The 27,987-nt window shown below is 40.5% G+C and overlaps 1 protein-coding gene across 9 annotated transcripts in view; it reads right to left on the bottom strand.

Moving 5' to 3' along the window:
• Window positions 1-17,911: 17,911 nt before the first annotated feature.
• QKI (QKI, KH domain containing RNA binding) overlaps window positions 17,912-27,987 on the bottom strand; it is a 302,149-nt gene continuing 292,073 nt past the window's right edge. For 6 of the 9 annotated variants that reach the window (XM_034765254.1, XM_034765255.1, XM_034765253.1 and 3 more), the window contains one exon: window positions 25,074-27,370. In XM_034765254.1, coding sequence (XP_034621145.1) covers window positions 27,336-27,370 — 35 coding nt within the window. In that variant the 3' untranslated portion in view covers window positions 25,074-27,335. Of the gene's footprint in view, window positions 24,504-25,073; window positions 27,371-27,987 lie in introns of those variants that run through there. The other 3 variants (XR_004645073.1, XM_034765256.1, XR_004645072.1) reach the window with 2 other exon arrangements.

A 27,987-nucleotide genomic window follows, 5' to 3' on the forward strand; every position in this document is an offset into this window, starting at 1 on the left:
ACCGGGGTATCTATGTAAGGTCTTAAACTGGATTTAAGTGGTGCCTACCCCTTGTGCTGGACCTCTGCACAGAGATTAACTTCACCCTAAAGGCAGAGCATAAGTGTTCTCTTATTTACTGCAGATGTATTAGATCTGATGGGGGAAAGAGTTACAGCATTATTAAAATTACTTTTTAGCCATGATTTCACAATGTGAAACAAATGTACTATTTATATGCAAGTGTATAAGTAGCCATACAGAAAGGAGGCACTGTATTTTCTCCACATTACAGACACATTACAGTTGGTGTGATTAAATTTTAATTTTTTTTGTAGATGAAATATCTCAGCAGCAGTGACAATATAGAGAAATCTCAGGGATAAAATACAAGGATTTTGTCCCAGAGTTTTCACAATTATGACTGATAAAAAATTATTTTAAACAAACACAGTTTACTCATAAGGAAACTGTGGCAGCATAGGAAGGCCTTTCCCTGAACACCTCTTAAAATCAAATCAAGCTAGGGATTTACCATGCTTTTGTTTGGCTAGACTAGGCAAATGAAACATCTGCCTCACAAGGACCTTAACTCTTCTTTCATTGCTGATCAGTCACACGGATTTAGCCTTTTATCCTTCTTTGCATGTGTGCCTCCCCCTCCCAACCCCACTGATGTTTGATAGGATGCCTGGCTGCAAGAGGCACCCCAGAACCAAAACAATATTGCTAATGGACCAAACTGGCCCTTGAAAGGAGCCAGGCACTGGTATTTGTGCTGGCCAGCAAAGTGGCAGATACCCTCATTCCTGCAATAGTGGGAAGAGGGTGTGCGGAAAGGGAGAGAGAACACTTAGCACTCTGGATGTGCATGGAACACCCCAGACAAGAAAACAATTTAAACAAGGTCCCTGCCCAGAAGAACATACCCTCTAAATGACTCTGTTAACAGAGGATCTGATTGCAGAACCTGTGCTAGTGACTTCAACAGAAGTACTCTTGTCAGGGTTCGCTAACATGAGTAAGGGTTGCACAATCAGGCCCATAATGAGTAACAGCAGCAAATACTAGGAGGAAAAGAATGACAAGGGAGACACTGCTGCAGGGAGAGTATTACTTGCTAAAAAAATCAGATGATTAACTTTATATTAACTTTATTTTATTCACGTGTTTCTCCCTCTTTTTAAAAAAAAGCCATTTCCCTGCCAGCATGGAAATAGTTAATTTCAAGGCTTCGATGAAGCCACATGGAGATGGCTGGGAGTATGGATCAGACTTCGTTCTTGTGTTGTTGTGGCTGTGGAGTTTATGGTGACTAATCGAAAGCAGGTGTTTACTATCAAAGATGCAACTCTTAAAGACAGACAGACCTGAGTGAGCAAATAAAAACCCAGCTCTCCAGTCAGTTTTCACTTTGCTGCTGCTGGTCAGGAAAAAAAGGAGCTTTTGGATGCCTTATTTGCAGACATGTGAACTAGGACAGAGCCTCAAAGAGTGGGGTTTGACATACAGACCTGGGGTCTGTGGTATTATTGTCATTTTTGTTTTGTTTTCCACATGCCTGCTAATAAATGCCCTGGTTCGAAAACTTCAATACACCCTTATCAAGTAAAGGTAACCTGTGAATACAAAAGGCTGCCACAAAAACTCACTATAAAATTCGCCATAACATTCTTCATGGGCACAAGCCTTAGGCTAAAAGTGCTGCTGTTTTTGCATAAAAATTAATCATTTTAAAGGTAGATCAGTTTTAAAAATCAATAGCTGAGGCATAAGAGCATCATGTGGCTGTATGGCAGGGCTGGTTTTGATACTGCCTTTCACTTTCACACACAGAGCCATGACAAAAGGAAGAGACAGCTCAGTGGATGAAGGTAATCCAACTACAGGATACTTGTTTAAAAAACGTGTGTAAGCCTGATCTTCAATTTCCATCCTTGAGGGGAAATGATATATTTAATATAGACATCGGATTCTCCCCTTCCTTCACCACCACCCAGTCACGCTGCAGTTGTAACCTTCTGTTATAATGTAGCATCGGACCTTGTCTCACTCAGTGTTGATTTTTTTCTGTCCCTTGCTTTTACCATGTGCTGTAGTACAGGGGTTCTCAACCTTTTTCTTTTGGAGCTCCCCCGCCCTCCCAAAACTCCACAGCCCACCTGTGCCACAACAACTGTTTTCTGCATATAAAAGCCTGGACCACTGTTAGGGAGTAGCAAGGAGGGCAATTGCCTAGGGCCCCACGACACAGGGGACACCACAAAGTTACATTGCTCAGGCTTCAGCTTCAGCCCCTGATGGTGGGGCTCGAGGACCCCGGCTGCAGTCCCATGCGGTGGGGCTTTGGGTTTCTGTCCTGGGCTCTAGCAGGTCTGATGCCAACCATGCTTGGCACCCCCCTGAAACCTGCTCGTGGCCCCCCAGGGGGGTTTGGACCTCAAGTTGAGAACCACTGCTGTAGCACACCTATTGGGCTTTGAAGAGCACTTTGCATTAAGGTAACTCTAGTGACAATGTAGTTAGTCAAAAGCGATAATTATTGTGACTGCCCAGTACCCCAAACCTTTAGGGGTCAGTAGCTGCCAGGTGTACTGCAAGTCAGAGGCAAGCACTGCAGGGACTTCAGCAGCAAGGCCTGGTGGGTCCCAATAACATTGCTCTACAGCCAAAATGCTTCTGAAATAAATGTAGTCAAACTTTACTAATTCTGGGTCACTGAGAACGAAAATGATGCTTAAAATTGTTGATTGGCTCTAGTTTTCAAGATATGTTATTGGGTCAGTATATACGACCCTTGACTTGGGAATGGCGGAGGATAAGTGAGTTATAAAGGGAAGGGACCTCAATTTAAACCAGAAATGACTAAAATACATCTTTGACTGGATCTATGAATAAATCTATGACTGGGTTTGGACAGTACTTGCTTTTTAGGCAAAACAATGAATGATGCAATCTGAAGCTGGTATTGCATCATACATGATATGAATTGCATCATGTTATTCCTAGAAGTCATGGATGATGCAATCATAACGAAGCTTACATCACTCTGCTGAACAAATTGCCCTATATCAGCTCTAGAAATCATACAGTGTCGTGCTCTCTTATTTGTCAGTGTTTGATTTTGCAAAGGGATACATTTCTGTTTAGCCAAAGTGAGTAGAGATGCCTCGTACTTGTGTGAACAGTGCAAATAACTTCTGCTATGTTTGTGGTGAAGTGACTTTTGCATCACAAAAGCGCAGTATAACCACTATGGCTAAGAAAGCCTATCACCTTTATTTTGGCTGCAAAATTGGAGATCAGGACAAGAGGTGGGCCCCACACATATGCTGCAACACTTGTGCAACAAATCTTCGCCAGTGGTTGAACAGGAAAAGGAAATCTATGCCTTTTGCAGTGCCAATGCTTTGGAGAGAGCCAACAGATCATACCAGCAATTGTTACTTCTGCATGGTGCCTCCAGTTGGGAAAGGTGTGTCAAAGAAGAAAAAGTGGGCTGTGCATTATCCAAACATTCCATCAGCTATACGCCCAGTACCCCACGGAGAAGGACTGCCGGTTCTTGATGCACCAGAATCATTCTCACTTGAGTCAGACGAGGAAGAGGAAGAGGATGAAACTTCTGGTCCTGAACCATCAATGTCACAGAACCCACATTTTCTCCCATCCTCCTCCTCTGAACCACACCTCATAACACAAAGTGAACTGAATGACCTTGTCAGGGATTTGGAACTACCCAAGAGTAAGGCAGAGCTCTACCCAAGAGTAAGGTTGGGCTCCAGACTACAGCAGTGGATTTGGAACTACCCAAGAGTAAGGTTGGGCTCCAGACTACAGCAGTGGAATCTCCTGGCAGGTGATGTTAGGGTTTCCATGTTCCGTGACCGTCAAAAGGATCTTGTCCCATTCTTCTTCATGGAAGATGATCTTGTAGCCTGCAACAACATCGATGGTGTGATGGCAGCCCTCAACATCATTCACGATCCAGATGAGTGGAGACTGTTCATTGATTCATCGAAGACGAGTCTTAAGGCTGTTTTACTGCATAATGGCAATGTTTTGCCATCAATTCCAGTTGGTCATGCAGTCCATATGAACCTATGACAACATGAAACAACTTTTGAGGTGCATAAACTATGACCAACATCAGTGGCAGCTTTGTGGCGATTTGAAGGTTGTTGCTCTCTTGCTTGGTCTGCAGACTGGATACACAAAGTACTGCTGTTTTCTCTGCGAATGGGATAGTCGTGCAAGAGATTCCCACTACATCAAGAAAGACTGGCCACTCCGACAGTCATTGGAGCCTGGGAGGAAAAGTGTTCAGCATCCACCACTTGTTAAATCAAGGAAGATTTTGTTACTACCCTTACACATCAAGCTGGGTCTGATGAAGAACTTTGTCAAGGCCATTGACAAAACACAAGCAGCTTTCAAGTACTTCCGTGGAAAATTTCCCAGGTTAAGTGAAGCTAAGATAAAGGAAGGTGTCTTTGTTGGTCCTCAGATTCGTGAACTTCTTCGAGATGAGGCATTTGACCATGCATTGTGTGACAAGGAAAAGACGGCATGGAAAGCCTTCCAATTAGTGGCAATAAATTTTCTCAGAAACAACAAGGCAGACAACTAAGGTTGTTGGTGGAAAACCTCCTCAAGGCATACAAAAGCCTTGGTTGCAACATGTCACTAAAGATACATTTTTTGCACTCTCATCTAGATTGTTTTCCATCGAACTGCGGAGCAGTGAGCAACGAGCACGGTGAGCGATTTCACCAGGACATTGCAACAATGGAGAAACGCTAGCAAGGCAAATGGAGCCCATCAATGCTTGCAGACTATTGCTGGACAGTGACAAGAGATGAATACAAGAGACAAGCCAAGAAGCACCGAGTAGACACTGAATAGGACTAAACTATGTACATAATAGTTTTTTGCCTTTTGTTTCATAATAAATTTTATTCATATAACCCTTTTACTGATTTTTAAAGTGTTACATAAACAGGACAGGTGAAATATTATCATGTAAAGCAACCATAAACACATGAAAAGACCTAGGTTTACAATTTATGATTAAAACTCTACTATCTACACAATATACATAGACATAAAATGTAAAAACTTAAATATCTTAGAAACAGTAGCCACTCAGTTGTTTTAATTGTCATATTTGAATTCAGCACATCAAAATACATAATAAATAGCACATTTTGTCTCTGAAGCAGATAACTTCTCAAAAATTGTAGACCAGTGTAATCACTCGGACACGTGACTAAGAGAAAGAACATTTCACTAGGGTGGCTGGAGAGGGAAAGGTTGCAGGTACCCTGGGCACAGAAGCTTAAACAGTTACAGGTCCAAGTGAAAAACAGTGGTTCTGGGTTGGGTCCCTGGGGAAGCCCAGTCAAGAGACAGGGCTCTTCAGGCCTAGTGCCTGGGATGCCCTCTTCAGTCCAACCTCTTTTAGGGTAGCCAACTTTGGTTGGGTGAATTCCTGAAGGTTTCATCACATGACATTATCTTTAATTAAAGATTAATCTTTAAGTCCTGGAGTCTCCAGGACAATCCTGCAGGTTGGCAACCCTAGTTTAAGCAAATAAGCATTTGCTTGTTTCCAAGCCACGCTCAGTTAGTGTATCTCATTGGGGCCCCTCTGCACTGGCTCCCTGCCCAACCACTGCTGCTCCCCCATAAGTCCCATACAGACCTGCACCCAGCTATAACAGCCTATTCCACCTGTAGCTCTGTCCACACTTCCTAGGGCTTCTCTCCAGCACCCTGCCACCAGGCAGCTCCAACTCCCAAACACAGCCTGGCTGCTTCCTGGGTCAGGACTTTTACCTTTACTTGCCTGGCGAAAGGGCAGAGCAGTGGGGAAGGGGTTATGGGAGTTGCAGTCCCCTGCTTTTCTTCATCCCAAAGCTCTATAATTTCAGCAGACAAAAATATCTGGGACTTTCTATGTGCTCTGTAAACTAATGGCAAACACAGTTATTCAGAACAGCCATCTATTTCTGTGAAAATCAGTGGCAAATTTGACTGGTCTTGTTGTTTTCTGTTTGATGATGATTGCTCCACAGGGAAAAGCATCACATTAGCTGCCTTAGCACTGCTGTGGCTGTCACTCACTCAGCACTGGGAAATCCTGAGATCCAGCAGCAACCTTTGTCATAAATCCAGTTTGTCTATTCCGCTGGCTCTGATGAATGCAGCTGACACTCGCCGCTCTTTCCAGAGCTTGTCTCTGCCTTCTCCCCAGCCAAAAACAAAAAACCCAGATACCTTCTGTTCCCTGCAGGCTGCTTCTCATCTTTCCCTCTATACCTTCACAGACATGGGTTCTGTGAAAAGCTGGAAAACAATTCATACTAAACGAGTAGAGGTAAGCGCACAGATAGGAACAGAGCCAGCTCTGGTACTAATTGACACCTATTGTGGCAACTTGAGCTGAGACCAGGCCTTGACTCGTCATGAAGACTGTACGACCTTCTCACACCGTGGTTTTGTCTATATTAAGATTTAAGGGTGATGTAGACTGTGCTAGCTAACAGTATCTAAGGTATTTATATGGCCCCTGTCACCACAGTATTTGAGCACCTCAGGATCATTGTTGTATTTGTCCTCACAACTCCACTGTCAAGTAGGGAGGTGCTGTTACCCCCCTTTTACAGATGGGGAACTGAAGCACAGAGAGACTAAGGCCCCTTCCCACAAAGGCATTGAGCATTGCAATGCCTAACTTTTAGGCACTTAGAAAATCACAGGAACACTGCGATCCACAAAGCCTGCATTAGGTATTTAGGCTTCCCATACAATGAATGGGGACAGATAGGTGCCTAAGAATGGGATCTACAAAAGGCAGCAGGCCAGACAGGGAGCTACCTAAGTTAGACAATAGGAGATGCTGACAAAGCCCCTCCCCTTCTCTCAGGGATAGGCCTCTATCTCTGTTAGCAATCCACAACTGGAATCCCTCCCCTGGGGTCAGGTGGCTTACTCATTTCTTGCAAGAATGAGTGAGGCTCCTTCCACAGGAAGTGGCATGTCCACCACCACCCACCTTTTAACCTTTACCTCAGTAGTTAGAGCATTCCCGGGGAGATCCAGGTTCAATTCCCCACTCTGCTTGAAGGAGAGACAAGATTTGAACAAGGGTCTTCCCACCTCTCAGCAGGCTGCCAAAACCCACTGAGCTATGGCATATTCTGCTGTGGGACCTCCCCATCAGTCTCTCCTGTTGAAGCCATTTCACTTTGGGTAAATACTTAGAGTCAATGGGACAGAAAGAGAGCAAGAGAATGACTCAGTAGGCTGACATTTAGGGTACCCACCTGGGAGACCCAGGGTTCAGTCCCCCTGCTCCAATGACTTATCATGTAAATAGAATGTAACAGCTTTAACAGGAGACACAGAGGGAGCCCCACAACAGAAATCTCATAGCTCTGTGCTTAGGGGACTCATCTGGAAGGTGGGAGACCCCTGTTCAAATCCTCTCTCTCCCTCAGACAGAGGGGGCAATTGAACCTGGGTTATCCAATCCCAATGAGTGCTCTAACCACTGGGCTAAAAGTTATAAGGCTCATGACCAGTGGGTCCTCTTCCTCCATTTGGATTCAGTAGGTGGTCTCTGAGCACACCAACCTGGTCAGGCCCCACTTTAGATAGACATCTGCCTATCTATCTTCCCCTGGATTTTGAATCATGCTAAGGCTTAGGTGGGAAATAGTTGTTTGGCCATCTACAGTGAGGCCAGGGCTGGACTTAGCGATATGTGACCTGGGCAACCAGCCAGGGTGCCATGGTGGTGAGGGTGCTGTGTCAAGAAGCAAAAAGCAGGCTACAGACCTGGCCCTCACTCCACCCCCAGCCCTGCCCTTTCACCGTGCTTCAGTTGTACAATGCCAGAGACCCCACAACACAGACAGGACACCAAGCAGGACCACCATTGCCAAAGCAGAGCTGGGGGCATTCTGGGAAGGGGGAGACTGCGGCCTTCCCCTGACCCAGGCCGGGGCCAACTGCCGGGCCTTCCACAGCACAACCTCCAACTGCACGGCATGCACGGGGATGATGTTTTTGTGCTCTCGCCAGAGCCCCACCCATCAGAGGGGGATCATTAAAAGCCAGTCACTGCCAGCAAAGTGCTATCCTCCTCTTCACTCCCGCCTCCTTCCCTCATCCAACCACCTCTCCCCTCCACTCCCCCCCCTCCTCCTCTCTGACCCTCCTCCCAGCCCTTCCTCAACTTGCCTTCCTGCTCCTCTCCCCTGGGGTTCCCGAAGGGCAGGGGTGCGGGGATGTCACACGAGAACAAGGGACGCTGGCCGAGAGGGCATGGGAACCAAGGAAAGCTGCATGATGAGGAGATTCCTTCTACAGCAATGGGGGGAAGGCAGCAGGGATGGGGGGAGCCCAAGGAGAAAGCAGGGGCCAAGGGTAATGGTGTAGGGGGCAGGGGAAGCAGCGAGGGTCAGGGCACCGAAATCCAAGTTTGTCCGGGGCGCTATTTTCCCTAAGGCGAGCTGTGAGTGAGGCCCTAGTGCGCATGTCCAGAGGCAGGAACACAGGCACTGAGGGAACTTTTACCTTGAAAACATAGGTATGAGCACATACAGGGGCCTACCAGGGTTAGGCATGTGTTTTGTGGATCACAGAACATAATACTGGGATTTAGGCACCTAACTCTGGGGGCTTAGGTGCTTTAGTACTTTTGTGGATGTGGGCCTAAGTGACTTGCCCAAAGTCACACAGTAAGCCTGTGGCAAAGCAGTGACTTGAATCCTGGTCTCTCAAGTCCTCGGCTGGTGCCCTAACAGCAGACCCATCCTTGCCATCTAGTCCAGCGGTTCTCAAACTTCATTGTACCATGACCCCCTTCTGACAACAAAAATTACTACACAACCCCAGAATGGGGGACCGAAGCCAGAGCCCACCCGAGCACTGCTGAACTGGGTGGGAGGGCCAAAGCCAAAGGCCAAGGGCTCCAGCCCTAGGCTGTGGCCTGTAATTTAAGTCCTGCCACCCATGGCTTAAACCCAGGGGGGCCTGGGCTTCGGCCTTGGGACCCAGCAAGTCCAACATCAGCCCTGCTGACCCCATTAATAAGGGGTCCCGACCCACAGTTTGAAAACAGCTGCTCTTGTTCTAAAACTCTAGTGTAGATGAGGCAATGTATATTTCTGATGTGCTTGCCGGTCAGATTAAAAACCCACTTATAAATCCTAGTCTAGACATTTAAATGTAGACAGGTGATTTTTTTTTACTACATTAAACAAGTGGTAAAATCCTAAGGTGGCCAACCCAGTTTGTAGCTGTCACACATTTTCATAGATTGAGGTAAACAATTTACTCCAACTTGTGAATATATGGGACAACTACAAACTGCCTTGGCCACACTAGGATTTTACTAAATTTTAGCAAATATATAGTGAAAAAATTGGTTACGCACCTGTAACTGGGGGTTCTTTGAGATGTGCTGTCTCTATCTGTTTTCCACATATGGGTATGTAGGCACACCATGTGCCAGAGTCCAGGGATTTTAGTAAGTGGTGCCCATTGGTCTGCACATGTGCAGTTGTTTTCCTTGTACTCTGAACCAAGAAAGACTTTTTCTTTATGAAAGGTGGTATATATCACCGTTTCTCAAATGCAGCCACCATGGCCGCATGTGGCCACCAGGGGTTTTCCCTGCGGCCACGACACCTTCTTGGGTGGTGATGGCAGGGGGTGGCAAAGCATCAGCCCCTCCTCCTCCCTCCCTGTTGCTCCTGGATGCGCCACTCTGCACATCTCTGGAGACAGGTGGAGCACAACACTGAAAGATCAAGGTGAGTTCTCTACCTGGAAGGGGGGGAACAGGGGCTTAGTCAGGCTCGGACTTCAGCCCTGGGGTGGTTGTGTGGCGGGGACTTAGGGAGCCTGGCTGCAGACTAGGGCTCCAGCCATGAGGCTCCAGCCATGGGGCTACAGATTCCAAACCCTGGTCATGCGGCAGCAGGCTCCGATCCCCAGCTCTGTCCACGCAGTGCTGACCCCCAATCCCGCTAGCGGCAACTGGCCCCAGGTGCTGACCCCCATCCATGTGCTCCGATTCCAACCCTCATCACCGACCCTGAGCTCTAGCAGCTGCTGGTCCCGGGTGCAGATCTTAGGCTCTGGTGGGTACTGCCTCTGGATGCCAACACCTAGTCCTGGTCATGCGGCAGCAGGCGCAGACCTCAAGTGCAGCCTCAAACCCTGGTGGCAGTCAAACCCTGATCACGCGCTCCAATCCCCAGCCCTGGCCACTGACCCAGGCACAGCTCTGGGATGTGGACCCTGGGTTCTGGCAGGTGCTGGCCATGGGCGCCAATCCCCAGCCCCAGGTGCAGAGCCCCAGCCCTGGTCACGTGGCAGCAGGCGCCAACCCCAGGGTCTGGCATGTTCTGGCCCTGGATGCCGTCCTCCAGTTCTGGTTGTGCCACTGCTGGCTCCGGTGGGTGCTGGCCCAGGACAATGACTCCTAGTCCCATATGTGCAGCAGTGGGCATGGACCCCAAGTGCTAACTTTTGGCCCCAGTCGCACAGCAGCAGGTGCCGGCTCTGGGTGCCAACCCCTGTCTGTATGGCAGTGGGTGCTGATCTCAGCCCTGGCCACGCAACTGCGGACACCGACCCGGGGCTGTAATTGGTGCTGGCCCAGGGCACCAACTCCTAGCCCCAGGCGCCAAATCACACCTCCGACCATGCGGTGGCAGAGACCCCCATATATCGTCCCTTGCCTCTGCTGCCTCCCGTCCCCATCCATCCTCCCTGGCCCCTGCTGCCTCACCCCCTACCCCTCCATCCAGGACTTAACTTGCTATGAAAAGTGATATTAAAAACATACAAATATCACTTTTCACAGCATTATTTTTATTGAGTCTGCAAAAAAAACCTCCTACATAAATAAATTACAACAATCTGGATGTGTATACATGCATATTTATTTGTTTTTCCTAAAGTTAAGTATTCTAGGAAAAAATTGTCAGTGTGGCCACTAGCAAGAGTTGGTGGCCGCACTCTGAGGCCACCAAAAATGTGTTGTGAAACCCCCAGTATATATGGTGGGTCTGCCATGAGTGCTTCCAGCTTACCAATGCTTCTGGTTGATGTGATAGCAGCTAGAAAGACAACTTTCATCGAGAGATGGGACTTAGAGCATGTGGCTAAAGGTTCAAATGGAGGTATGGTGAGAGATGAAAGAATGAAGTTGAGATCCTACTGAAGTGTTGGGTTCACCAATGATGGGAAGATAAGAAGCCTCTTCAGGAATCTAGTCATTGTGGGATAAGTAAAAATGGTGTGGTTATAGATTGCTGCTAAATGAACCCATAGGGAACTAATAGAGAGACCCAATATCTTACCAGTAAATAGATACTCTAGAATAGGGATCCCATTGGACTCTGGAGATAACAGGTGGTGTTGTGTCCAAGAGGAGAAACACTTCCACTTAGTTGAATAGTATCACCTGGTAGAATCCTTTCTACTTTAAGATGGATTTAACCACTTTGTATGTAGTTCTGATCACCCCATCCCAAAAGAGATATTAGAATTGGAAAAGGTGAAGAGGGTATTGAACAACTTCTGTGTGATGAGAGATTAAAAAGACTGGGACTTTTCATCTTGGAAAAGACAACTTAGAAGGGATATGTTAGAGGACTGCAAAATCTTGAACCAGGCTTTGAATTCTTAGCCTCGACTCCAGATCTCATGCACAGAGGGGCACTGCCTGATGATTTCTCTGTACATTGGCCTCAATCTCCCTAGCCCAGATTTGATTGAGATCTCATGGTCTTCTTCATCAGATGTTTTCGAAGCCTTAGCTCTTGACCTTGATGTGTTCTGGGAGGGAATGATGCACTTTGCCAAGATGAGAGTCTCACCTAAGAAGGAAAGGCAGCTTTGGTGTTTGTTGCTCACTGAAAAGGAGCAGGTGCAGAAAACACAATTCTTGAATCTCAGGAATCTAGGCATAACCCCAATTTGCCAGGGATAAACAAACAACTAACTAACTACACTAGTCATTAAATTTAAAACAGTAAACCACTATAACTATTTACAGTTGGTGGAAGACGCTGTGGACACAAGATTCTGACTCTGGCCATGTGGTGATAGGAAGGAACCAGAGAAACACCACTCCACACTGTCCTTTATGTACTTAGTTCAGAGCATGAGGAGAACTGTGCATGTGCAGACCAATCAACTTACTAAGAATCTCCGGACTCAGGCATTCGGTGCGCATGTGTATCCATGTGTGGAATACAGAGAGGGACCATCACTCGAAAAAGAATCACATTTTTTCCTAGCGAAGGCCTTAGAATCTTCAGGGTGTTTGCCTTGCTAGCAAAAAAGTCTGTACACTGTGAAAACAAATCAGGAAATAGTGATTTTCAACACTTGGTAACTCACCCCTAACTCACACCTGAATCAGCAAGAACATCATTCTGAGTCCCAATGAAATCCCCCTGACAAATTTTGAATGATGATGCAAACAATAGAAGGATTACAGCTATTCAAAGAAAGGCTGCAAGAATCTTTTAAAATAGAAAGTGTAAGTAGCGGTCCCTGCCAGCTTTGGCTGTAATATTTTTATTTTTAATGTCTATTCTTGTTAAATGCAAAGTGACATGGAAACAAATGTGCTGTAAATAATCATATCTTCATGACTAAATCTGATCCATAATTCAAGAAGTAGGTTGGGTTTTAAAAAAAATTATAACCAATAAAATCTTTGAAAATAATTAAACATGGACAAACATGTTAGGCAGATTACATAGTATAGACATTTCTGCACTTTTATAGGGATAGATTAGATCACGGGTTCTCACCCGTGTCATGAACGGGTCAGATTGGGAGGTGGTCCCTGACCATATTTGCTTTCTTTATGGCTGATGGGATGGGGTCACAAACTTCCTGTTTTAACATAGGGTCAGGCTGAACACCACTGGATAAAATTATGTAAAAGAGATTTTTCTTCTCCCGTTTCTGTAATGTTGCACTTATTCTTCAGATACATAGAAGACTTCAATCTCCAAGGCTGTCAACACAGCAACCTTCCTAAACACACATACAATTATTTTAAATTAAGGAAAGCACAAAATGCTCAAGGCCTAAAAACACCAGAATTTTAGGGGATGTTGGGAAGCTGGTGATGTAGGACTCTTAACAATAAAAACATTGGGACTTCTTGTTGCCACACAGCACAAGCAACTATCACAATAAACACTGATAAAGTGTATAGATTCAGGCTATGAGGACACGAAAATATGGACTTGAAAGTTAGAGATAGTTTTCAAAGTTTTGTGAAAGACTAGGAAATGGAAAGAAACCAGCACTGAAAAAGAAGGGATCTGGTGGAAGGATTTAGTGGAATTTTACTATATTCAAAATAAATTTGGTCTTCTAAAAAAACTGCCTTCCAACAGAGCTTCTAAATCTGCTTCTCTAACCTGAATTTTCTAACATGTACATTTCAATATGTTGGTCAAGAACACTTTTTTTTCATAAGAACATAAGAATGGCCATACTGGGTCAGACCAAAGGTCCATCTAGCCCAGTATCCCGTCTTCTGACAAGTATCAGAAGGGTAGCCGTGTTAGTCTGGATCTGTAAAAGCAGCAAAGAGTCCTGTGGCACCGTATAGACTAACAGACATGTTGGAGCATGAGCTTTCGTGGGTGAATACCCACTTTGTCAGATGCATGCGTGCCACAGGACTCTCTGCTGTCTACCGACAGTGGCCAATTCCAGGTGCCCCAGAGGGAGTGAACCCAACAGGCAATGATCAAGCGATCTCTCTCCTGCCACCCATCTCCACCCTCCGACAAACCTCCATGAATTTATCCAGTTCTCTTTTAAATGGTTATAGTCCTAGCCTTCATAACCTCCTCAGGTAAGGAGTCCCACAAGTTGACTGTGCGCTGTGTGAAGAACTTCCTTGTATTTGTTTTAAACCTGCTGCCCATTAATTTCATTTGGTGGCCTCTAGTTTTTGTATTATGGGAACAAGTAAATAACTTTTCCTTATTTACTTTCTCTACATCACTCATGATTTTATATTCCTCTATCATATCCCCCGTCTCCTCTTTTCCAAGCTGAAAAGTCTTAGCCTCATTAATCTCTCCTCATATGAGACCCATTCCAAACCCCTAATCATTTTAGTTGCCCTTCTCTGAATCTTTTCTAATGCCAGTATATCTTTTTTGAGATGAGGAGACCACATCTGTATGCAGTATTCAAGATGTGGGCATACCATAGATTAATACAAGGGCAATAAGATACTCTCCGTCTTATTTTCTATCCCCTTTTTAATGATTCCTAACATCCTGTTTGCCTTTTTGACCACCGCTGCACACTGCGTAGACGTCTTCAGAGAACTATCCACGATGACGCCAAGATCTTTTTCCTGATTCGTTGTAGCTAAATTAGCCCCCATCATATTGTATGTATAGTTGGGGTTATTTCTTCCAATGTGCATTACTTTACATTTATCCACATTAAATTTAATTTGCTATTTTGTTGCCCAATCACTTAGTTTTGGGAGATCTTTTTGAAGTTCTTCACAGTCTGCTTTGGTCTTAACTATCTTGAGCAGTTTAGTATCATCTGCAAACTTTGCCACCTCACTTTTTACCCCTTTCTCCAGATCATTTATGAATAAGTTGAATAGGATTGGTCCGAGGACTGACCCTTGGGGGACACCACTTGTTACCCATCTCCATTTTGAGAATTTACCATTTATTCCTACCCTTTGTTCCCTGTCTTAACCAGTTCTCAATCCATGAAAGGACCTTCCCTCTTATCCCATGACAACTTAATTTATGTAAGAGCCTTTGGTGAGGGACCTTGTCAAAGGCTTTCTGGAAATCTAAGTACACTATGTCCACTGGATGCCCCTTGTCCATGTGTTTGCTGACCCCTTCAAAGACCTCTAATAGATTAGTAAAACACGAATTCCCTTTACAGAAACCATGTTGACTTTTGCCCAACAATTTATGTTCTTCTGTGTGTCTGACAATTTTATTCTTTAGTATTGTTTCAACTAATTTGCCCAGTACTGACGTTAGACTTACCGGTCTGTAATTGCTGGGATCACCTCTAGAGCCTTTTTTAAATGTTGGCATTACATTAGCTATCTTCCAGCCATTGGGTACGGGAGCCGATTTAAAGGACAGGTTACAAACCATAGTTAATAGTTCCGCAACTTCACATTTGAGTTCTTTCAGAACTCTTGGGTGAATGCCATCTGGTCTCAGTGACTCGTTAAGTTTATCAATTAATTCCAAAATCTCCTCTAGTGACTCCTCACATTTCTTATTCACATGCATCAAACCATGTTATTGTAAAGAATCTAAACTACACAGGTGCAACAGATCATACCAAACAGTCCTATTAAAGAATTTAAACTGTAACCTTTTTGGGCCAGGAACTGAATCATCTTACGTGTTTGTAATACACCTAGTAGGAGGACACCTCCTGATTAAAAGTGATCCCAAGATCCTGATTGGAGCATAGGAGTCCAATTGTAATATAAATATCTAATAATGGTCTTGTCACTCATCCTGCATTTTTAATATTCCAACTATCCTCTCCTTTGTTAACAAAATACCTTTTATGATACAACAGACATTTACAGACAGACAAGCCATCTAGACTTTCATTTTCATACCATAGGTTCCACTGTCTGTTCACCAGAATTCATAACACTGATTATCACTTCTCCACTGATTTGTCTTGGTAACAGGACCTGGAATCCTGTGTGTGCAAACATGGAGGATAGCAGCTATTTTGGAAGGATGCACCTGTCCCATTAGAGGATTGGGAACCAACAAAACTGATTACTAAATGGCCTCAGTTGCAAAATCCATTGCTGAGAATATAAGAATGGCCATACCTGGTCAGATCAATGGTTCATCTAGCCCAGTATCCTGCCTCCGACAGTAGCTGGTGCAAAATGCTTCAGAAGAAATGAACAGAACAGGGCAATTTGAGTGATCCGGCCCCAGCTTCTAACCACCTAGAGGTTTAGGGACACCCAGAGTAGGGGCTTGCCGTCCTAACCATGTTGGCAAATAGCAGTTGATGAACCTATCCACCATGAACTTATCAAGTTCTTTTTTGAAGCCAGTTATACTATTGGCCTTCATAACATCCTCTTCATAATCGGTTGACTGTGTGTTGTGTGAAGAAGTACTTCCTTACGTTTGTTTTAAACCTGCTGCCTGTTAATTTCATTACGTGACCCTTGGTTCTTGTGTTAGGTGTTCAGCTTTCTATCTGAATTTTCTTTTTAAAAGGGGTCTTAACTTACTGACAAGCTCCTTAAAGGAGAAAGCATTGACAAGTCTCACAATTTTAGTCTCAAAATACTTGTTTTTTTTCCCCTTAAAGCTGCTGTTTCTCCTGCAGTTATGAAGTTATGAGGAAATCATAGAATATCAGCGTCAGAAGGGACCTCAGGAGGTCATCTAGTCCAACCCCCTGCTCAAAGCAGGACCAATCCCCAGGCAGATTTTTGCCCAAGATCCCTAAATGGCCAATGCTCAAACCATTGAGCTATCCCTCTTAAATGTGGTTTTATGATCCAGGACTGTTCCTAGTGCAGTACAAAAAAAAAAAAAAAAATGTATTGGTAGTAACTTTCTACTCATCGGCTTCCATGTCTAATTTTATTGGACAACCTAGAACAACAGAATGCTGGTATCATAAGTATTTTTTACTGTATCCATAGCACAAACATGACCCTCTACCCCCCCAAAAATGACGGGCTTTGTCAATGGATTCCTTCTGTGCAGGAGCTAAAGAAGACAGCCACAAAGCTGCCTCACAGACTTAGGGTAGGGGACAAGGCTGCAGCATTGCAGGGATTCCAGATAGCTTGGGGAGACTGCAATAATAAAGAGATGACCCCAGGTCTATCTTAATTATGGCAGGGTCTTTTCCAGATCCTGGACCAGCCTGGGATCCACAGTGCCAAGAGGTGGGTGCCTTTGTCCCCCTCATCCATCTTAGCTGTGAGTTCATACTGCCCCTCTTGCAGACGCAGCACAGAATTTCACTCATTGTGATTGGGTCTACCCTAGAAAATTAAGTCGGCTTAATTACAACCTCAGGGGTGTGAAATATCCATACCTGGGTGGAGTAGTTGAGTTACCCTATCCCTCACTGTAGACACCACTAAGTCAATGAAAGAATTCTTCTATCGACCTAGCTACCGCCTCTCTTGGAGATGGATTACCTGCAGATGCGAGAACCCCTCCTGTTGGCATAGGTAGTGTCTACATTGAAGCATGACAGATGCGCAGCAGTGTGGTGCAGCTGTGCTGCTCTAGCATTTTAAGTGTAGACAAGCCCTGTGTGTTGTGCTGAACCAGCTTTTCCTTTTACCCAATTGTACATATTTTACACAGTACTCAAATGATGTCATACTAAATCCAGAGAATTGCATAAATGTATTCAGTGAAAAATATTAAGATCATTTTTTGGTGAGAAATCCACTTTGCAGATGCCAAAGTGATAAATCATTCATTTAAGTGTATGTGGCTATTGTAAAGAGCTAGAACTTCATAGTGGCTTGAGTTAAAATAATACTGGTCTGGCTCCTTTTATGTTGACTAACAGTCTGGTAATTATGATATTCAAGCAACTATAGTCTTTTCATAATTTTGTAGAGTCCAAGTTGCTCAATTTTAGTGTGCTTGCAAATCCAAATTTGGCTGAGGTGCTGTATGTATACTGTATGTATGAATGTGTACTCAACTTTTTCTAGTCTCTAATAGTAACCAAAGCAATACAACAGCAATTCTTCAGTAAAAGGTGATATCCAGGTAGTCAGATCATGACAAAATTTTAACTCACTTCAAAAAGCAACATCTCTCATAACATTGCTAAAGGCATTAATGAACAGTAAAGTGTGAAAAATGCAGATTCTTTATTCTGCTGTTTAAATACAGAATAAAATGTGACTTTTCAGAAAATAAAACTATAGTTGCAGCATTGATAGCTTCCAATCGGCTTTTGATAAAGTACATGCACTTTTTCCAGTTATTTTATTGCACATCATGTACAGTCATACTTGGTGTTTTTATTTACATGTGTTTTGGCAAGGTCTATTTCCCCCCCTCAAAATACATTATTTTGTACAAACAAAACCTTAAATGTTTCACACAAACTGCCACAATATAAGTCAAAAAGGATATATATTCTATTAACTCTTCTCTAATAGTTTTTTAGATGCAAATTAATTTCCGCCCTGGGAGTCAAATTTCTCCCAGTGCAGTCTGTTGTCAACAACGGACACCCAAACTGCTGGCACCAAGAAGCTAATAGAGCAAGTAACCATCTGCTGCGCATGACACCCACCTCCAATGCGGAACTATACCACCTGCAATCAGTAAGCAGGCACATAGGAAGGAGACCAATGTGCTTAAGTTAACCAGTTTGATTCAACATTGATTACCATGTCAGTGTAATGGTTCATATGATTAGTTGAAAAAACAGTATACCATTAATATATTATTTCACAAAACATCTCTCTATATCAAAGATCTATTAAAAATAAACTAGGCATTCTAAGTACAATTACACACTTGCACTTCAGGAATGTTTGTAAAAAGCGTTACAAGGACTTTATTGTGTAATGTGCCATTTAGAGTGCCCGTTTAATTATCCAGATACATAAAAAAGTTTCAAAAAGAGTTATATTTTTCTGCATTCTTTTTTATTGGATAGCAACATACTTTAGTGTGCATTTCCTACAGCATTTTGCAGTGCAGAAAACTTTTCAGTGGTCCCCATAGATTAAAGGGTGTGATTGGAAATAAAGCAATTTTAGCTTGTTATATTATGTATAAGTGGATTTTTACACAAACTTGTTAAAAGATCTGTTCAAATAGTATATTAGTAAATACTGATTAGTAATCTAAAACTGGTTAAATATCTGCACAAAAGATACTTAAAGTCTTTGGGGACTCTCTATGAAACGTATTTTGGTTTGATGCACAGTAAGATTATTCTCCAAGAGGCTGATTTTCTGAAGTGCTTTTTTAAAAGAATATTGCTTCATCCAGTATTTATTTAAAAGGGTTTTGTTGTACTTCTGTTTATATTTGCATAAAATTGTAAATTAAATGTAAATAAAAATATACTTATTTAAATTGACTCCATTTTTGCTGGAAGGAACTGCAGTGCTGTAGGTTTGCTTGAATACATGCCTTTTATAAAATCTGAAAGACATTTTACCCTTCCAGAATTAAAAACACAAAAAACTTTAACAATAGAGTAACACTGAAGTTATCAAGCTCAAGCGCCAGAAATTCATCTTAAATTGTTGCCTTTTTATAGTTGACAAGATTTTTAGTTAAGCACTTAGCTATGGACATTGAGACCTGCACTTATGTTCAATAGTAACATTAATTTGTATAAAAAGAGTTATTTTGCTTTTAAGACTTATTGTTTTCCTTCAGTTTAAAAAACAACAATAACCCACTTCTCTTCTGGGCAAATGTTCATTACTATGTATAATTGACACTGAGATGAAAATGCCCACTGTGGGCAAACTATGACAGTAGTTCATGGATAATAAAAGATAATGAAGATCATAAAGTTGTATCGTAAGCATCCAACTAATTGCCCCTAGAAGATATTTTGCTATCCAAAAACCATAACAATGTCTAGTCCCACCCAGGAAGTTTTAATCAAATTTGTAGACATCTCAAAGTTTAAACACTTGTCCTGTCTCAAATGTTTTGAGCATTTTCTATATAACTCCAAATTCATAGTTGTAATGTCACATTACTTGAATCATAAGGTTCTGATTTTATCCACTATGAGTTATTTTCTTTTCACACTGTCTCATTGAATTTTTGGATAGCAATACATTCATAGTATAAGCAGTGAAATGGCCCCCCCAAAAAACTTTTTTTTGTACATGTGTAACTTGTTCTAGACCTATCAATTTTCTCTATTTTACAGTTGCATCTGTACAGTTCTGTAAATTAAACTAGATGTTTAAACGGGTATTTAAAAAATCTAGTTGTATATCAACATGCCTACCAAATTAATGCACAAACTACTTATTAATTAGTGCTCGGCCCAATTTTTCTACATAAAATTAACTTAAAAAAATTGGGAGAACTTTCCACTTTTTAAAATAAAAACTTTATTACAAGGATTCTGAAATCTGTAAATTAAAGCTTATGACAACAAATGGAAAAAACCCAGTTTGAACAGATGCCGATTTCTCATCTGAATTTTTATTCCCAGGCAAGTAGATTGCTACTTCACAGAAAAGTAAACTGTCAATATCAGGGAAATAAGTGATGTGCATCAAAGGTCTCCGAAGGGAATAGCTGGTAATTACTGTACATTTATGCAAAAATCTGGTAGGCCTAACCAGGCTACAAACAAAACTTCAAATAATAGAAAATTTTAAATATGAAGTTTCTCTGTAAAAGTCATTTGCATCGAAGCTCAAAAACAAAAACATATTTACTACCGTGTTTCCACCATTTACATGCCCTGCATTCGTGTTGCTACGGTCATCCACAGGGATAGAGATCACAGGTAAAGAGCCTTGGTATTTGAAATGGCTATTTCTCAGTAATATAGTGCCACAGGTTTAGTATTTTGTACTTTCTGTAGTCATTAGGAAATGATCCAGCTTGATCTTTGGCTTTTCAGAAGTTGTACTCCCCTGAGCTAGGTGATAATGACAGACTACAGACGTACAAAAAACATTTACATAAATAGTATGTCAAGTAGGAAATAAAGCAAGCTGTAGGAAAATCTTTGTGACCTCCTAGAAAAAAAAGCCAGTTCCTTGCTTCAGATACACAAAAAATATAGTTCAGTAATAATGTGTGCTTATACAAAATAGAAGAGAATCACAAGATGTGACACTAAATCAGGTGCTTTAAATAAAGAATGGCAAATTTCAATGAGATTTACTGTGACATCAAAATGGTTCAACAAAGAATCAAACTGGTTTCTCTGGGTACACCATCACATGATTTATCAATATACTGGCATCTTTGCTCTTTTGCTGTGAGCTGACAGTGATTATTTTAGAGAAAGAAAAAGTAATGTGTGGAATTAGTAATGCAGATGCTGAAAGGCAAGTGGCAAGACTACAAGAAGAATGCTTCAAATAATGCTACTTTGTTCCCATCTCTACTCCACCTACCCCCCCCCCAAGGCAAAGGCCAGAATGACCAAAAGCCAATTTAATAGTAGTGTGCAGAATGTCAGCCGACAAACAACATAAATACAAGTCATGTGTTATCTGTGGTCACGTTCTTCAGGGTTAGTCCAGTAACTCAAGACTTTACATTCTTCCGTCTTTGTTTGTTTATTTTAATTAAACATGTAATGGTTAATAAACAGACATAGTCCAGAGTTAGTAGGTTGGTATTATAACATTTATTAAAATAATGCTATGGGTTAATAGAAACAGCAAAGAACCAAAGAATTAAAATGCAAGCTATGTAAAAACCCAACTAAAACCCAAATATGTCTAATGTATTCATCCAGTAGCTAACTAAAAGCCCAAGAAAGACAACACTCCCAATATAATAAAGTACTGCAAAACAATTGGCAATTTTCAGTTATCAAAATTGTGGGTTTTGCATTTTTGTATCCTTTTTTTCTCAATCAGGAAAAAAATTGAATGTTTTATATAACATACATATAAAACAAGATAGAAAAATACATTATAAACTTGTAACAATGGCTGTAAATACATTATCTTACATGTTTCTCATAGGCAATAGGTTGGTTATGATACATACACAGCATGAAACTACTAAGATAATAAAGAATAGACAAATACATGTCATCTGTACTGTTACATACAAGCGACACTCCCATCTACCCACTCTAAAAAATTACATAATACTGTCAGAAAGAAGTCTTAAAACTACATATTTTAATAAAGAAAAATTCAATAAAGAATTATAATACTGAGAACCAAGGCATTCAGAGATTTCAAAAGTCATGCTTTTTTTTAAGTTGATCCAAAATTTTGTCAACTATGTTTTCAAAAGTTTGTTCATTCAGAGCAAACATTACTATTACATGTCACACTTCTATTTCATACACGTAACTTTCCCCCATTTGATAAACATCTAAAAATGTCCAGGTTTATCATAGTTGAGATGAATCTGGATCAAATACTGGTATTGTTTTAGCAAATCTCTTCTCAAATGTTTGAGTGTCGCAGGTTTATTCAACCAAACAAACAAAAATCAAAATGGCACAGCATATATACTGTAAATTAAGTCAAAACAACTGTATGTGTAACAGGAAGACAAAGCTGGTGGCACGATAAACAAAAGCTAGCTGAATACAAAAGGATGAATGTCTATTGCATAGTAAATAAACTGATAATTGTTTCCAGGTGAGACAAGATGCTAGATGAAGTCACCAAACAGGTGCTTAAACCGTAAGCCCTCTTTCTTAGCTTACTATTGACCTTTGATTTGGAAGCTATGAAGGTTTGCAGGAGGAGAATAAGTTGACAAGAGGGGAAATAAATTATCACCTGATATTTGCCAAGTCTAATACTGAGACATTAGCAAACTGATACTTGCTCAATATTTTCAGAATTCAACACTATTCAAAAAAGCTTCTCAGCTCTTATGCTGGTCTAGCTACATGAATTTCATGTGGCGCTAAAAGATAATACTGAACTATAGATGAATTTTTAAATAGTTAGTCGATGAATCTTTCCTGCTTTTCTTTTGAATAAAAAGCAACAATCAATATTATGAGAATTGAATATCTTATACACTATTTGACACTGTGGGAGCTGCTTACAAAATACTGGAACATGCTTAGGTCAGACTTAAAATTAGTTAAACATGTTCAATTTCATTATCCACCAAACTTTATTCTGTGGACAAATACAAGGTCTGCTATACTTGTCAATATTTCAAATCAAGACAACTCCACGCCATCCCCTGAACAAAATGGAGCACTTGCTGCCCTATAAACATGTGTCAGCTAATGCTCTGATTTAGAATGAGTCAGAACCCTTTGGTTTAGATTGAGCAAGTACATGAAACAAAATATGTTAACTATGGTTTGAGATGGTGAAAATGTTGCAAGACTAATGGGGGCCAGCATTTGATAGAAAAATTATCAAACGTTTCACATTATAAGATTTGGCAAAGTTGCATCATGCTACTATGGCAAAAATCAGGTATTTCAAACGGTCAACTCATTTGTCTTCCTTTCCCAGCTTCTTTTCACATACTGGGCGACTAAGTGGCATGCATTAACTTGTTGTCTGAGGGAGGAGCTGATTATATGAGACATTTGACTAAATGACCATGAAGAAAATAAGGCACTTCCTTTTCTTTAGACTTATTCCAATACTTAAAAAATAAAAAAGAAAGACAAAAAGGCTCTTTTGGTCTTTTGTTTCTTGACAACCACCAGAAAAAATCATTTAATGAAATAAAGGGTTGTTTCTTTGTTCTTTTTTTCTTTTTTTTATAACACTTGAAAGTATAAAATGCTACATTTCCAAAAATATATTTTTTCTGCACCAGCACCCTTGTATAGTAAAAGTATCTACTTTTTTGTTCATTTTGTTTCAATGCACTATACTTTATCTACAATTTCATTACATGTATACAGCAAATAGGCAAGCATGGCTTTTACATCCTTAATGAAATTTTTCTATACAGGGAGGTTTAAAAAAAATATTTGAACAGTTTGCCCAGTAATGTGACACATAATGCATGTACCTTGTTCTCATGTAATCTTTTAAGAAAGTTTAAATATGGTTAAAGTAATCTTAACTCAGATTTTGCTTTCATAGTGTTGCTGTTTTGTTCTTTGCATTAACATAGTTCTGAAAATTCACTGAAATCTATCTTTCATGGCACACGTTCTTTTAAAACATCCAATTTGGCAGGCAATAGAAAAAAGGCTGCAACTTTTGCCCTTTGAGGGCACTGGTAGTGACTAAACAGCAAGTCAAATTTTGAATACTTTTTGGAATCCCTTCACCAATGACATCCCTGACCAAAGGTTCATGCATGATGCATCATCACACAGTACATTCAAAGAGAGCTTTGACTTCATTATGAGAAGAAAAAGATTCCTAGAAGTCGCTCACAGTAACTGCCTCTGTCATCGGGTAGTTAAGGGACATCTGTCTCCATCACTTAAGTGAGGCCTTCTTACCGTTCGTTTAGGGTGGGACACTAAAGGATGATCAGTGCTGAGGGATGAATTGGACCTTATTGCTTTACTACTATTCAGTGCAGGTTCTAGAACCACTTTCACCCAAACAGGAAAAAAAAGCTGAGTTGGAGGACAATAATTTCTTTGTCTTTTTTGTTAGATGGTAAGACGAACGGACAAGTGCCTCAGCTCGCTGCACTGAAGACAGGCAAGCAAAGGCGATTACCAGTTAACTGATCAGCAGGCAGGCATGGTCAGGTCATCATTGGGTGAAGAGTTCAGAGGTCAGAAGGTCATAGGTTAGTTGCCGGTGGCGGCTGGGTGGTTAGAAACAAAAACAAAACAAAACAAAAACAAAAACAAAAAATCAAAATAAAAAAAACAAAAAAGAGAAAGAAAAGATAGAGAAGAGATTAGTTTCAGCTAGTGACGGCTTAATGACAACATGAAAACTAATCACAACTAATAAAAAAACAAGCATGTTTAATTCTGACGCACTGATTGACACCATCTACAGAATGCAATAAAATCATGACAGCCTTGTATCATGATTTGAACATGTGAAGGAGAAGCCCACTCCCACAAAACTGGTTAACAGGAAAAAATAGAAATAAAATACAACTAACAACTAATGGTTAGTAGCAGTCGATGAAGGAAACTGGAAAACAAAAACAATGAACAGTTTTTGGCACTTGGTAAAAGAATTTTGAAACAGTCAGCGCAAAGAATCAGTATCTGACTGCTATTAAGCATTAGTATTTTCCCAGGTGCAAGCATTAAAGCAACTATTAATGATGGATGTGATTATTAATAACTGTTTGTTAAAAGAAATGAATCTGAATTTTCATAAACAATTTGGTTTAACATAAACTATGGGCCAAACAAGGTTTCTTTTGTTCAATAAATTTTTTATTGCTTTTCAATTATTCTATTTACAAACAACATGGAATTTCTTGGCCTCATGATACAAAGCAATACTAAACTGTAGTCTAGCAGTGTAGGCATCATCATGGAAACCAGGTAAAGGCTAAGCCTATTACTTTAGCCAGCATTTTCCTGTTGAAAATACTATTTTACACATAGGACACTTTTAAAATGCACTTGCATGTAAACACTGTAAAAGTCTTGCCATTTTAAATTCTATACTTCAAAAGCTCTAAGTACATCAAAAAATAGAGAAAGTATCTAATTGATACTAATAAGGCATTTTAAAACTACAGACAGCTTTCTTTATTCATTTTCAAAGCTAATACTCTGCAAATACAATAAAATCTGACATTTCATATACATTCCTGCTTTATATTTTTATATTTTAAAAGAAGCCACCTGTAAATACTATTTTCTTTTGCAAAAAACAAAAAACCACAAACAAACAAAAACAAAAAAATTACAGTAAAACATAAAAAAGTTCTCAAGTGGAAAGTTATCATTCCCAATGTTCTTGAGCTGAGCCTTCTTTAATCATTCTCTCTCACATTCTCCTTCACCAAACTTGGTCCACTTAACAGTAGTACAATTTTTAAGACTTGTTCAACAGCTTAATCATATCTAATAAATTCTGAGGTTTGATAGAGTTTTTGTACTGTTGCCATTCTGACTAAGGCAGAGGAGATGAAAGTGAGAAAGGTATTCAGTGCAAAGTCAGATTTGTGCCATTTCATAAAATGAAATCCAGTAGGTGTAATGTTCACAGATAGCATATTTTTAAATGATCTATATCATGGGTTGATTTACCTTCACATAATAAAAATGGTTTCTATGGCCTATCATTTAGGATACAGTTTATAAACACTAAAAATTACTACTGTAACTTAAATGAGACCACATGTTCCCTGAACTTCTTCAAAATTCTGCTAAGTGGGATTTTGTTTAAATTAAAACTGCTGTTGCAAATATAAGCAAAAAAAAAAAATAAAAAATAAATATTTAATGTGGCACAATCTCACCACTTTACAGGTATACGAAAAACACAGAATCTTAAAGCATTTTTGATACTGATTGCAATTTTGATTAAAATGGTATTAAAATTTTATATATAAATTATGTGACAACTGGTTTTGATAAAAACATTCAGAAAAATTATCAGCATTAACATTTCTTGTGGAGTATATAATCAAAGTAAGCTACCTTTTTAAGATACCAGAACACCTGTGATACATCCTCTGCCAAGTCCCCGGCCTTCTACAGTACACACAGGTTTGTCAACTGTGCAACACCATTTACAGTTTATTACAATTAAATCAGTCAGTCTCTCTATTATATGAATCAAATTCAGTTTTGGATTATTTATAGAGCGGGATCTTATTCTTAGTAGAAATGAACTATACTTATCAACCCTTCACCAATTCTAAATGCTTGGTTATAAGAATAACACATGTACATGTTTGGGGGCTCTTGTTTTAAATGCAGTGCTTATATCTAAAAAACTATGCAAAAAAACAAAAACATACTCAAAGGGTGAATACAGTAGTACTATATGAGAACCAGTTTAAAAGTTTTTTGTAATCTTAGACCCAATGAATGCATACTTATTTTAGTGATATTTAACAACTGTTTAAAATGCTTTCAGGTTGAAAAAAATTAATATTTCGGTTTGCTGACATTGCTTTTTAAATACCAATAATGGCAAATTAATCAAAATGTGTGTCATGAATTGCACAGAAGGTGCACATGGCAAGTGTTGATCAATTTTTGGTATTTTAATTTTACAGCAAAATTTTAAAACTCACATTAACCTCCTCTATGTAAAATGTTTGTACTATGCCAAAAGGTATTCTTTCCAAAACATACCCCTCTTCTAAATCTCTAAAGAGTGTGCACTGATAGTATGCTTTTTAAAATTTGTAATAAAATGAAGTACAGTTTTTAAAAATATCTTTGCGCAACCTATGGTTTGTAATGTAAGTTGCTACGGGTAATTTAGAACTCTATTCATCAGAAATTATCAGCATCGTTTTAATGTAAAAAAATATACAGGTCACAGAACCATGTATGGTCTCCATGAGAGAATAGCTCTGTGTATTCTTTTTTAAAAACATACAAATTAACTTTGAAGAGCTATACATATGGACAATTTACCATCAAAGAAGTGTCTGTGTTTCAGTAGAAGGTGAGATGATTCCAATATTTATTATTTTCAGTTCAATGATTTATAGTTGCAACCATTGCCAAGGCAGCTGAACAGCTGACACGAATTAAAAACAACAAAATTAGTAAATACTACATTGGTCTATTCAAATAAAGTAACCAATAGATTAAAAAAATTCCATGCCCTGCTACAATGATTTGGTCACCAGCTGTTCCAGGGAAATACCTGCCTAAACAAATAAGCTTTTCAACTGTGGCATGAAGGACACCAAATCTGGGCTCTGAGAGACCATCAGTAGGAGCAGATTCTAGAGACATGGGCCTTGTATAGAAATGCCCTGCTGCCCATCTTTCAACAAAGAATACGAACAACCCAGCAGACTGTAACCACTGTGATGGAATATAAGGGGAAAAGAATTTTTTCAGGTAACTGTATAGATTTTATATATCAGCTTGTGCCTTTTATAAAGCATTAAAAGGTAAAGGCGCTACATAAAATATAATAAATATCTTAGAGAGCCCCTCTCTCTGGTATTGGTGTCCTCCTTATATATGGTAATCTGACACAGATCTTAACAAATCAACAGAAGGAGAGAGGTGGAGTGTAGGCTAAATTCTGTATTAGGAGTAGACATGCCTGTCCCCTGAATTTGGCTTTAAGTATATCAAATCAAGGAAGACTGTGGATATCCTATTTTGCTGAGAATAGGTCCT

This window comes from Trachemys scripta, chromosome 3 (assembly GCF_013100865.1).
Source record: "Trachemys scripta elegans isolate TJP31775 chromosome 3, CAS_Tse_1.0, whole genome shotgun sequence".
In the NCBI taxonomy this organism is placed as follows: domain Eukaryota; kingdom Metazoa; phylum Chordata; order Testudines; family Emydidae; genus Trachemys; species Trachemys scripta.